This window comes from Syzygium oleosum, unplaced genomic scaffold (assembly GCF_021117445.2).
Source record: "Syzygium oleosum isolate NSW1041296 unplaced genomic scaffold, Sole_v2.1 Sole_v2.04, whole genome shotgun sequence".
Taxonomy (NCBI): domain Eukaryota; kingdom Viridiplantae; phylum Streptophyta; class Magnoliopsida; order Myrtales; family Myrtaceae; genus Syzygium; species Syzygium oleosum.
Genome location: NW_026607488.1, coordinates 3,095,324 through 3,108,264, shown reverse-complemented (window position 1 = coordinate 3,108,264; position 12,941 = coordinate 3,095,324). Strand labels below are relative to the sequence as shown.

General features: G+C 40.5%; 2 protein-coding genes across 3 annotated transcripts; both read right to left on the bottom strand.

Annotated features, from left to right (window-relative positions):
- Positions 1-3,625: 3,625 nt before the first annotated feature.
- LOC115688652 (uncharacterized) lies at positions 3,626-5,223 on the bottom strand. Its single transcript, XM_030614542.2, has 4 exons — positions 4,489-5,223; positions 4,312-4,407; positions 4,114-4,181; positions 3,626-3,916 (listed from the first exon to the last, which is right to left on the bottom strand). Exons 1-4 carry the CDS (start codon positions 5,206-5,208, stop codon positions 3,799-3,801), a joined length of 1,002 nt encoding a protein of 333 aa, XP_030470402.2. The 5' UTR covers positions 5,209-5,223; the 3' UTR covers positions 3,626-3,798.
- Positions 5,224-6,078: 855 nt separating this feature from the next.
- Positions 6,079-9,848, bottom strand: LOC130134439 (uncharacterized). 2 transcript variants are annotated; one of them, XM_056310855.1, is made up of 4 exons: positions 8,675-9,848; positions 7,783-7,878; positions 6,742-6,813; positions 6,079-6,369 (listed from the first exon to the last, which is right to left on the bottom strand). In XM_056310855.1, exons 1-4 carry the CDS (start codon positions 9,308-9,310, stop codon positions 6,307-6,309), a joined length of 867 nt encoding a protein of 288 aa, XP_056166830.1. In that variant the 5' UTR covers positions 9,311-9,848; the 3' UTR covers positions 6,079-6,306. The 2 variants fall into 2 exon arrangements, with proteins under 2 accessions (XP_056166830.1, XP_030470399.1); XM_030614539.2 differs by having other exon boundaries at positions 6,746-6,813; positions 8,675-9,846.
- Positions 9,849-12,941: the final 3,093 nt, after the last annotated feature.

The window sequence follows — 12,941 nt, the reverse complement described above, 5'->3', positions numbered from 1 at the left end:
GCATGACCTATTATATTTTTAACTCTAGTAAGTTATTATCTAAATGTAACTATAATTATTTGTTATTATAGTTTTTAACCCAAGTCATTTAATGTGACCCCAAAATACTTTTCATTGTGGCAAAATTTTGAAAGATAAGAGACTAAAAGGCATTTCTTCTTCTTCTTCATGTGGACATCACTCCCTTCTTCTTCTTCAAGTGAAAATTTTCTTTTTCACTCTCTTTCAACAAAGAAATGAAAGTTCAAGCTCACTTTCAATCTAGTTTCTTGACAAGGTATATTGTTGGACTTCCCTTTCCTTTTTCTTTATCAAATAAGCTTTGTTGTTATTTTTAATAATAACATTTGTTAATTTTTAGTATCTATTTTGATTTCAAGGTGGTTAGAGGCTTGCTTTGTTGAAGATTTCACTTTGTGCAAGTGAAAACTCTAAGGACTAAGCTAGAATGATTTATTTAGTACTCTTGCTCTTGGTTGATTGATTGTTTGTTATTTAGTTTAGATCTTATGCTATGTGTGAACTAGTTTCAATAGATATATGTTAAGCTATGGTGATTGTTGAGCTTGAAGTAAAAAGCTTTTCATGTGCTTGGGTGGTCCTTGAGAGATTATTAAAAGGTTTTGGTGTATTTTTTAGTAGGAAAAGTGTGAAAATGGTAAAACTAGGCATAAAAAGGGTATTTTGCTAATTTTCTTGTTAAGGTAAGGGAGAATTTCGAATTTACAGAAATGAAGAGGGGCTGTGAACAGTGTTATTTTATGATTTTTAGTGTTAATTAGTGGGTTATTAAGTATTATTAATTAAAGGAAATCAAACCGGTTGAAAAAAATGAGTTTATAAGCTTTAGGGGCAAATTTGTAATTTCATTAAGTTGAGGGGCAAATCTGTAAAAAATGGAAGTTCTGGGGACTGTTCACAGCATGTGAAACCTCATCTTGATAAGTGGTTAAGTTAGTTTTTATAGTTAGTTTTTATAGATAATTGCTTAATTAGGTCATATATTTAACTATGCAAAATTGAAGCAATTTGTATTAAGTAACTAAAAGTGGGCAGTTTTGAAAATTTTGTAAAATATGTGGTGTCTACAGTGTAAATAAAATATTAGTGTGTTTTAAATAGCATATAGTTTTTATTTTAATTATTACGGCTTGGTGGATTAAAAATAAAAAATTAGAGGTAAAATTATAAAATGAGAAATTTACTAGGATAATATTCTAATTCTAAGAATTAGGAATTATAGAAATAATCTATATTATATGTGGTAAAAGTGAGCTTAATCAAGGGGGTTTATAATAAATAATTAAATAAATGGAAATTAAATGAGATACTAAATTATGGAGTAGTGGTGTTTAAATGTTATAGAACTTGCAAAGGTTCTTCTCGAATTGATATTGGCTCGGTGAAAAGAAAAGGAAAGTTTTCATGTTGAAAGGTTCATGATTAATTGATTGTCTTGTACATTACGTGAAATGTCAATAGATTGATATGTCGTTGTTTGTGTTTGTAATTATGAAAATACGTGACATGTTTTGCGTTTGTAATTAATTATGTATGTCTTTGTTGTTGAGTGATTAAGACCTTTGCCACAGCCTATTCGTCACCGAGCGAATTTCCTTGTACAAGTTTATGGATAAGATTCTAGAGTTAGCCGGATGTTCTACCGTATGAAATGGTTCTCAACAAGATTGAAATGATATGAAATCCTATGATGACATGTCTCTTGTAGTCATGGTATGACATGACTTTGCCATGATATGATGTTAAGAAATAACCATAATCACACGGTTGTACAGTGGTGTATTTATCCTCACTAATGAAGAGGACACCCGTGATGAATGGACTGAGGCGTGGCAAAGGGTATGAATGATTCTATTCCCTATGAGTTGGTGGTGACGATGTCTCGTTAGTCAAGATGTCTCGTGAATTGAGATGATCCTACCCAATGACGAATGTGAATTTATATGTGTGAATCGATGAGATGTTGTGTGATATTCATGATATATAATATGCCATCTGCTTGCACCCGAGTGATTGATTTTATGCAATGTTATTGTTGTTTCATTGACACATCATGATTGGAAGGATAGTACATTTATTCATGTATTATGTACTGCCTTGAACTTATAATTATTGTTGATACCAGGTTGAGTAGCGAGTGAATCTTCTACCTTAGACTTACAGATTTCAATTACTGGGTCTCGGCTCGCTCCTTATTTTTCATATACGTAGGATGGATCCCTCGCCACCGCTGCGTTTTGGAGCTCCCATATTTTTTTTATTATAATTATGAAGATGTATTTATACCTAGATCACTAGTGGTTTATGCTACGTGTACTTTCGTTATATGGGTCGACGTAGGGTTACCAGAGTATATAATCTATCGTTATCTCGCTTGGTATGTTAATATCGAGGGCGAGTTAGTTGGATCACTTAGAAGCTTTGATGGTCTTTCAGGGTTTGGTGATGATGGCATGTCGTCGGGTGAGGTCATCGACCCTTAGTTGATGGTCCGACGGTGCACAGGCAAGCTTTTGGGCGTAGTAGTATAATGTTGAAGTTAAGCAATCCTGACCTTTCTCAGAAATTATGTATTTTGTTTTTTGGCTGAATGTTGTACTGTAGAACTGGTGATAATGTTTATAAAAAGATGCATATGTATTTTATTAAATTTATATGAGAATTTTGTAAATGCTTTGATATGCTTCCGCATGTTTTTAATAATTATTAATAAAAATTGGAAAAGACACGTGTCGCGCGTGATGTTTTGGGGCGTCAGAGCCTAGTTTGTTCCATATGAGCCGACTGTAACATCCGACCAGAGAGGTAAGTCGGTGCTGGGAAAGCAATGAATGGCATGTCTGTTCTATAACAAGAAGGTTGTAACTTGAATCTCCGAATCTCCCAGCCAGTCATCAATGGAAGATTCACTGAGAGAGTTGGATGATTAAAATCTATAAAACAATCGATACAGTTTGATTCCTCAACTTGAAAAGCAGCCCAGCTCAAATGATGAAAGTTATACGTTTGACTAAAGTGTAGTGTGTTCCCAATCCTTCCTTACAACTACCTCGAGGAGGTCAAGAAAGAGAGAGTGATAGTATATCAATTTTTCAATAAGCTTGCAAAATTTTGGTAAGGTTAATCCAAACATAAGTAATCATAGTGACAGGCTAAAGAGCTTATTGGGTCAAATTGGCTAAAGAGCTTATGGAGTCAAATTGGCAAACTCTAATCTATTCATATGTTTTTTTTGTTTTGAAGGAGCGAAATTTGGGTAGCAATATGACAAAACTCATTTTATGTCATAGGCAACAGCGCATTTGTCTTTGAACTTTTGTGCCCTCTCACCGAACTTTACCCTTCACATCATCTTTCCGGTTGTCAATATACGTCGAGCACAGCCTCTTCGTAACCTTATTTTTTTTTTTAATTTAAAAGAGTCCTAGATAGAAATTTCAAAGAGCTTGAATTATTCGATTCGATGAATCAACATCCGATCAAATTAATTTTTTTTGGGTCATATTTCTCGAATTAATTGACTCCCATAAAAACATAATACCGATGCGAGATAGAGAAAGAGAGGGATCCCATGAAGTGTCAACCAGAGAGACAAAGTGCCCGATGCCTTGAAAATGACATCGTTAATGTTTTGCAAGGGACAGATTTCTACATCATGCACCTAACTTAGTGGGACATTAAAATGTAACCAACCACCCAACTTCCAGCAACTTCTTTAATAATTTAACAGTTAATATCTATCTAGGACGAACATAAAATTATTATCTTAGGTAGGAATCATGGCGGCCCACATAAGAAACTTTCCACGATCTTGTTGAACTGTGCCGTGTCTTCCACCTGCGGCATGTGCCCTGTGTTCTTCATCACCTCCAATCTCACCTTCTTCCCCAGAAGCCTGCACAAATAACAATAATAATAACAATAATAATGATATGATAGTTGCAGTAAATTGCTAAAAATTACTTTTTTTAATGACATTTTTTTTTATTGCACGACGAGTAAGGTGACATGATGCGTAAAATGATCGAATCTTATCGACTAATTAAGTAAATAATCAAAGAAAAAGCACAGGAAAATTTCTGTAGAGCGTACTCCTTAAGTTCACTGGACATTTCCACGGGGAATATCTGGTCATTTTCTCCCCACAAAAGCAACACCTCCTGCAATATCAATTTCAATAGCGAGTCTTTAGATGAGCCCGAAATAAATCGAAATGGAAAAACAAAAATTCTGTTTAACATAATTATGGCGTAATAAATATATGATGATTTTGTGAGTTTCGAGTAGTACCTGTTGAAGGGCGGAAACGTGAGGCGTGTCGTCCTTCCCAGTGGTGGATCCCCTCATGAGCTCTATTTTTTCCTTCCTATTTTCCGAATATAATCTCTGCAAAAAAAAAAATAGCATTATGACGTCATATATTCGCAAAACTCCAGAAAAAACCACCGTGATTAGTGCCTTAATTACATGGACGACGTCATTCAACACGAAATCCGGGACCATGCTAGCGACGCGCCGGGACACGGCCAACCCCAGGAGCCTCCTCATGTTCGCGGCGGTCTCCGGCAGCATGACGTCGGCGGGGCTCCCCGTCCCGGCCCTCCTCGCCACCTCCTCGCCGTCGCTCCTCCTCCGGTTGATCCCCGAGCTGGCGATCACCGCCCTCTCCACCCTCTCCGGCCACATCCTCGCCATGTGGTAGGCCACGAACCCGCCGTAGCTCGTGCCCACCACGCTGTACCTCTCCACGCCCGCCTTCTCGAGCAGCTTCACGACCGAGGCCGCCTGGAAGGCCTCCGACCTCTCGGCGGACCTCGTGGTGGACCCGCCGAAGAAGACGAGGTCGGGGACGTACACGTCGAACATGGGGGCGAAGTGCTGCACCTGCCGCCGCCATTGCCATATCGCCTTGGGACCGAACCCGTGGACGAACACGAGGGCGGGTTTCCGGGACGATCGGGCGGGGCTCGGCCCCCAGAACTGGAGCGTGGTCTCGCCGTCCACGTCGACGGTCTGCTGCGACAGGCCCGCCTTGATCAGGCAACGGCGGAGGTAGCTCTCGTACAAGGCGACCAAGCTAAGGAACGATGGAAGCATGATGTCGTTGAGGCATGAATCTGTGAATATCCCACTGGTGCTTTCCTTTTCATGAACAAATTGCGATTTCGACGAGGAAAAGCCCTTCATATTTGGTAAAATTACGAATTTACCCGGTTTTTAACCTTTTTATATACGTAATATCTCGTACATCCATTTTTCGGAAAATCGTCTTTTATTTCATAAATTTGACTAATGGGTGTTTTAATTTAATAATACCCAATTTTCTTTTTTCTCCTAGTTGTCACTTAATTATTATCATCAATTACAATATAAATTGCCAAAAGAATGGGTTATTGGTTAAGGCCACGAAACTTCTTTTGTCGCAAAACATTCGATGTGTTATGCATATCTCAATACTAGAAAAATTAATTTAGGGTAAATTTATCACAGGTGTACCGGTTTGGGGTTTTTCATGATGATTAACATGGGGAGGCAAATTTATCTATCAGTCTTTTTTTTTTCTTTTTTCCTATTTTGCACATAAATTTGAAGTATCGCCTTGATTATAAGTGGGAAAATTAGACTTAATTAGTTCTTTCAAATCCTTATTAAAGCCGCAGGTTAATAGATGGAGGCATCATAATCATGGTCATAACACGGGGCCAACTATGCACGGAAGGATTAGGGTTGCAACCGAGTCAAGTCGACATAGCCGTTATGCATATCTCAATACTAGACTCGAGCTCAACTTGTCAAGCTTTGAGCCCGATTTCTCATAAGCTCGAACTCGACCGGATGGGATGGTTGTGATAAGCTCGAGCTCGACTAGATTAAGTCGTCGATAAGTTTGGGGTCAACTCGACAAGCAACTCATTTAGAAATTTGAGCTCAGACAGATCATGTTGTCAAGCCAATCGGCTCTCGGCCCGAGATCGTACTTATAGATGTCGGTATATGAAAGTATGAAAACCTAATGGCTCTATTAGATTAGAGAGGAGGAGGGTTTGATCTTGGGAATAGTCAGACATGATAATTAAGTGCTTAATATGCCTTGGACAAACAATACATTAGTCAAGATTGCAAGGTGGAAGTCCGAGAGCAAGGACCCACCTGCCTTTATCCACCAATAAGCTAGAGCTAAGCAAGCATACTTAGGATTAAGATTGATTGATTACAATGCAAGAAACTTAAGAAGACTCGTCACATAAGAAATCCTTGAGGATGCTGTTGAATCGCAGCGGATCTTCAATCTGTGGCACGTGCGCCGTGTTCTTCATCACTTCCAGCTTCACCTTCGTCCCCAAAAGCCTGAAAATTTCCAATTTGTTCTTTCTAAATCACTCGACTCCAATACTAATTTGATCGAAGAAATTTGATTTAGGCGGCGAATTAAGCTAGAAATTTAAACGATGTGATGGATATGCTAATCCAATTGGGGGTCATAATCGACGTAATGGACAATCTCCTAACTTAAACTTAGAAATTTAATGAAGTGCTAGATATGTTAATCCAATCGGGGGGTCGTAATTGACGTAATCGACAATCTCCTAACTTAAACTAGAAATTTAATGAAGTGATAGATACATTAATCCAATCGGGGGTCATAATCGATGTAATCAACAATCTCCTAACTTCAACTAGAAAATTAATGAAGTGATAGATATGTTGGATAGAGCATACATACTCCTTGAGTTCAGTCGCCATTTGCAATGGAAATAATTGGTCATGATCTCCCCAGATCAACAACACATCCTATAATAGTGGCAAAATTGAGATTAGTGACACCAATGGAGACATGTGAAAAAAAGGCAGCTAAATATGTTGTTTCAGAGATCCTACTTTTGTGTCTGTAAAAGAAAAACGGATATTTTTTTCCGTCCGGATAGATTTTTAAAAGAGTCGGTAAGTATAGAAAAATTACCAATGAAAAGAATTGCCGGCCACCCGATTTCCCATTTTCTTGTGGGTAACTGCTATATTTGTATTTGAAAGATTATACTATTTTGTTGAAAGAAAAATATATCTTTTTTTTTTCTATCTCGGGATATTTCAAAAGAGTCGGTTGGTCTGAAAAATCGTCGATTAAAAAAATAAATTGCTAGTTTCTTATGGATAACTTACCGATGTGTTTCTGAAATTACCGACTCTTGTTTGCAAATTGCCAATTTTTCTTTGCCTTTCTTACCGATGTTCTTAAATTTACCAACTCTTACATGAACTTATTAATATTCATTTGGGTGACCTACTAACTTTAGATGGTTTATTTCACATTAGAGTTAGTAAAATTCGGAGTGTTTAGTTAATTTTTTTTTTTTTTTTGATAACCGAGGTGTCCGCGCGGCCGGCGAGCTAGGACTCAAACCAGCGGTGATGCCCGACTAGTCCTCGAGGGGGGCTAGCGCAGCATCCCACCGCCACGACCCCCCACTTAAATCACCGATGAGCGAGTTTGAACCCAGGACCTCTCGTGAAAGGAACTGAGCGCAAACCAACGCGGCCACCGATGGGTGGGTGGAGTGTTTAGTTAATTATGCAAACAAAAGCCAATAAGCTAATACAAGAAAATTGTTAATTTGCACCAACAGTTTTTTTTAATCGTTTACCAACCCTAATCAAAATTTGCTAGCACGGCAAAAGAAAAAAAATGTTGCATGTTTTAAATATAAAATAACTAAACAGTAAAAATATATATTCTTTTGTAGGCTATGGGGTCAAAATTACCTGTTGAAGAGCAGAAATGCCAGGGTCGTCCTCCCTCCCAAGGGTCAATCCCTTAAGAAGCTCTATCTTTTCCTTCCTATTTTCCGAATATAATCTCTGCAAATTTAACGAGTCACTAATCAAATCCACCTTTATATTAAGGACTTTCTATCATATGATATGAATGTAGAACCACATAAAATTTCATTCTTTCTTTCCTCAATCATTCGTCCATTCTTCCTGTTATTTGCTACAAGACAACAAAGATGAGAGAACAGCATTCATGGAGCACGAAAAATGCACATTAATGGGCATCATCTGTACATGTGCAACATGCTTTCAGGAGTCCATCCAAAATAGTCCTGAGAGAGTGACAATTTCATCAAGTGAAACTCAAAGCAGGAAACCCCATGGTCCACAGCTTTTAAGCCTGTGAATCTCAGAGGAACATTCCTGGAAATTTCCTTCAAGAAGGTACACACCCTTCTCTTCTATCTCACCAAAAGGTGATGTGAACTACACAGCCAAATGATTTCTATTTCTTTCTGAGCTAACTTTAGTTACTGAAACCTTGAGCTGTGATGATCGTAGCTAGTATTGAATGTCGTCTTACCCACCTTGAATTGAAGCTATCTAACTTTTAGATCCAATAAGACTGATAAAGTTACAATTTGCCTACATGGGGTCAAGAGGCTGGGTCCCAATATTCAATTGGAGAAGGAAAAAAACAGATTTAAGTATTGAAACTTAATGAGTCTGGAACTAAGGTTAGCTAGGTTCAATTTAATGCGGTCCTGAAGCTGTAGAACTTTGGAGTCTCTACAAGGAATTGTACGTTGACATCAAAGTTGTAGATAAGCAACAATGAATGAAACGAGTTTCTCGGAGAATCTGAGGAGGAAACTGCACTCACATTGATGAACTCATTCAATACGAAATCTGGCACCATGTGCGCAATGCGCTTGTACACGGCCAGATCCATCAGCGTCCTCAGGTTCGCGGCGGCTTCCGGCAACATGAGGTCCTCGATGTTCTCTAGCTTGGCCCTCCCCAACAGTTGCTCGTTGTCCCCCTTCCTCATGTTGACCCCGGAGCTCGCGATCACCACCTTCCCGACCTTCTCGGGCCACATACGCGCCACGTGGTACGCTACGAACCCGCCGTAACTCGTCCCCACGATGTGGAACCTCTCTAAATTCAACTCGCCGGCGAGCTTCGCGACAGAGGCCGCCTGGAAGACCTCGGTCCTCTCAGCGGACCTCGTGGTGGAGCCGCCGAAGAAGATCAAGTCTGGGACATACACGTCAAAGTGAGGGGCGAGGCATTGGACCTGCTTCCTCCATTGCCAGATTCCCTCGGGGCCAAACCCGTGGATCAACACGACGGGTGGTTTCCGGGCGGTTTCTTCGGGCTTCGGCCCCCAGAACTGGATGGTCGTCTCACCATCAAGCTTCAGGGTTTGCTGTGAGAGGCCGGCGTTGGTGAAGCAGCGGCGGAGATAGGTCTCACACAAGGTGACAAAGCTGAGGAAGGGTGGTATGTTCAGCATTTTTGTTCAAAGTGTTGGTGGAGAGTGCTAAGAGGCAAGGAAGGAGACTAGAGGGAGAGAGAGAGAGAGAGAGAGAGAGAGAGAGAGAGAGAGAGGGGGGTTGGTTTCTTAGGTGAAGAAAGAAGAGAGATGCTGACAGGTTTTACAGTTGCTATAAGGGAAGCTCCATTTGAATTTGAGTTGCTGAGTGCGTACTTTTTAGCTGGTATGGGAGGAGGGCAATTGGCCAAATCTTAGTACCAAGATGGCGAGACAACCCATATTCTGTTTATGTCCTTTCTTTCTTGGTAGGTTAACCTATATTCACATGATACTAGTGAAATCACAAACGAGACACCCATGCATCTTATGTATGCAACTAGGCATTTAGAGAAGGAAGATATTGCCCTAAATTCATCCTCGAAGGAGACACTAGTCTTAACCTATGCTAAGTGTCTAAAGAACAACAGACATGAATTTGGCATTGCACTATGATTCGTGGGTTTTCCACAAAAGATTCGAGCTTACACATATAGAATGAACTTCTCTCTCTCTCTCTCTCTCTCTCTCTCTGTGAAAACCCTACATGCAAGCGCTTGAAGGAAGGGGAGGCTTTCTTGTCGTGTTGATTTTGTATATGGGGAGGGTGCGTAGGAAATGAATGGTGGCCGAAAGGGTTGGTTTGGTTGGTTTAATTTCTTTGCTGTCTTCGCTTTGATGGTGACCCACTGAGCTAACCCTCTCACCAAACTCCCTTCTCTCTCTCTCTCTCTCTCTCTCTCTCTCTCTCTCTCTCTCTCTCTCTCTCTCTCTCTCTCTCTCATCCTAATTTGCCAAGATATAATATCTATACATTTCTGTAATTCTTCAGCAAGTGCTTCTTTTAGGTCCATATGAATGATTCTAGTTGGCTGGGTGCAAAAAATGGAGGACACAAATGTTTAGCTACTTACTTCACCATTAATTTAAATGAATGGCAATCTACTGGCTATAGAAGTCTTGGTGCCTTCAATATCGATCTCACCCATAAGCAAAAGCAAAAAAAAAAAAAATGATGGGCATGACTAAATCGTTCTCAATTTCAAGAGCCAAATGGAATTACTTGTCGACTGATTGAGAGACACTTTGAATTGTGTTGTGAACTTACTTAAGTTGTTAGTTCAATTCATTAACACTGGATTACAAATATTTGTAAGGTGAGACGCGACGTTGCGTCATGACACGACCTGTATTATTTGACTGATTTTGGAGGAGTCTATTTTTAGTCGTGTGCTAATGTCAGTCTAGACTTACGAATGTGGAAATGGCCTTCGCCAAATCAACAGATAGTTTAGGGTTCTATGATTGCACTTTGTCTAGATGTTCATGCGTTTCATTTTGGCTAATTAATGATTTTAAGTTTTGGTAATTCCCACATTTCATGGACGTGCGATGTGCTTGAGTGATTCCAGTTCTGCATGAGGATTGGAATTTGAATCTGGTTTAACCATTCATGCTTGAATTCTATTTCACGATTAGCATGTGTGACCTTTATTCATGATGCTCTCAGGAAGTCTAGTTGCTTAGATCAAGCTCGTTTTCACTTCAGCTTGTTCTATGTTGTGTCAAGTTGCTTGTAAGCTCCTTGAACCATGCATGTTCTGGTGCAAGTTCATGATGGCTTGAGATTAGAGCCTTAATACATGTTGCCCAAGTATTACCATGCGTAATACATCGTGCTTCGAGTCCAGCTTGATGCCATATCTTGTCGAACAATTTATCAAGTCATAGACATATAGTCTGGATCCTTTTGAAGCCTATTCATGATGAAGCGTAGTTTTGAGGATCCGTTCCGATGTCATGGAATCGCGTGGCAAAGTCTCCATTAATTATTCGGGTCCTTCACCACCGCAACCATCTCGAACATTTCGGTCATCTCGTCTAGCCCAACAGCCAGCTCTTCAGAAGATATATTGACCCATCTGCTGTAGCAGCTACACTGTATTTTCTGCTTTAAACAGTACAGGGGCAGGCAATCCCTCAACGCCCTTGCAAATTTTACCTCAGTTTCGGGTCTGGTATATGCTGTCTTTCTCGTTGTTGCCTAGAGGAGGCAGAAGCAACAGCACCGGGGCTAGTCTGGTTTTCCTCGTTTCGGCTTTCGATCACCTTTTCCTCATTCTCGCGGGTGTTTCCGCCGACATGATTCTCAATATCGACTGATGGTCGGTGGCGGTTTGATTGTTACCGGCCGGCCCTTCTATACATGCGGGCTAATGTTCCTTCTTCTCCGACATTTTGATCGGCTTTCTTAGTGACAAGCGGGGGCCGAACGCTGTATGGATTACATTCATCCGTTTTGCATTGGTCACCATCGAGGCGGCCGAGGAGCACTCCCAGCCCGACCCCGAGCGGCGGCAGTGGAACAGAAAACATCGAAGCAATTAGGGCAGGAGCTACCAGGCCTAGTACCTGCTGTATCGTCTACGATTGTTTAGACAGCTCTGACATAACATTTTTTTAATAATTTTTTAAATAAAATTTTTAATATTTTTTTCTTTTCCCTTTTCTTTTTGTCTGTAGCTGGTGTTCGACGATGGTTGGCCTCGTCGAGCCTTGCTTGGGTGAGGGTGAGCACTAGCAAGGGCCCCCCTTGCCAAATATGGCGAGGCCGCTTTAGCTTGGGCAAGGGTCGGGCTCGTCAAATCTGGCAAAGGAGGCCCTCACTGGCCATGGCCTCGAGCTGGTTGTCGACAACCGGCCATTGCCAAAATCAAAAGGGAAAGAAAAAAAAGAAAACAATATTAAAAAAATGTTACGTCAGTGCCAGCCGTACCACGTAGGATGGTCAACGTCCATATCTTCAATTTCCGGCCTAAATTAGCTGGATAAACTGAATTAGCATAAATGTAATAGCTTTAGGATTTTTTTGGTACTTTTCCCAACTATAAATGAACATTTAAGTAACAAGCCTAAATAAATTTTTTATTTGAAATACCCAAATAATATTTTCGCCCATGCATCGGCTCATAATTTTTTTTTGGTCGGAGCATCGGCTCATTATACAATGCTGCAAACCATCTTATCAAAAATATATATATACGCACACGCGATAGAGGGTCGATCAATTACATGACGACGAAAGGAAGCTCCATCTATAGATCGATTGGCACATCATGGCTAGTCTGATGAAAGCTTTCGATCGAGAGAGTATATGCACACATGAAAGAGGGTCGATCAATTACATAACGACGAAAGGAAGCTCTATCTATAGATCGATCGGCACATCATGGCTAGTCCGTTGAAAGCTTTCGATCGAGAGAGTGTTGCGAAATGTTTTCCAAATCGTTTTTCGATGCACATTTGGCTCTTAAAGCTTTTCACGTCGGGCATTATGCGACTCGCGTACGTGCCCCGAGAGTACCTAATAATTTTCCCTACTCTGAATAGTCTTACCTCGGTCCGATGTTGCCCTGAAAGAACCACAGGCAATCAATGGAGCTAGGGCCCCCATTCTTTGTACCTGCACATCATTGAAGAAAACTCCAAAACCTCGGGGGACAGAGAAGATGAGTCCCTTGATGCACAACCAATCGGGACCACCACCATGAAAGGTCTCCGCCATCATTTCCCCTGTTCTTGGTGGGGCAATACCGTTGCATTACGCAACTGC

Coding starts and splice junctions, on each gene's coding strand:
- LOC115688652 (XM_030614542.2), bottom strand. CDS start 5,208: ATGAAGGGCTTTTCCTCGTCGAAATCGCAATTTGTTCATGAAAAGGAA. Junction 4,408..4,488: donor TGTTGAATGACGTCGTCCAT/GTAATTAAGGCA, acceptor TTTTTTTTGCAG/AGATTATATTCGGAAAATAG. Junction 4,182..4,311: donor ACGTTTCCGCCCTTCAACAG/GTACTACTCGAA, acceptor TTGATATTGCAG/GAGGTGTTGCTTTTGTGGGG.
- LOC130134439 (XM_030614539.2), bottom strand. CDS start 9,310: ATGCTGAACATACCACCCTTCCTCAGCTTTGTCACCTTGTGTGAGACC. Junction 6,814..7,782: donor GCATTTCTGCTCTTCAACAG/GTAATTTTGACC, acceptor CCACTATTATAG/GATGTGTTGTTGATCTGGGG. Junction 6,370..6,745: donor ATGGCGACTGAACTCAAGGA/GTATGTATGCTC, acceptor GGAAATTTTCAG/GCTTTTGGGGACGAAGGTGA.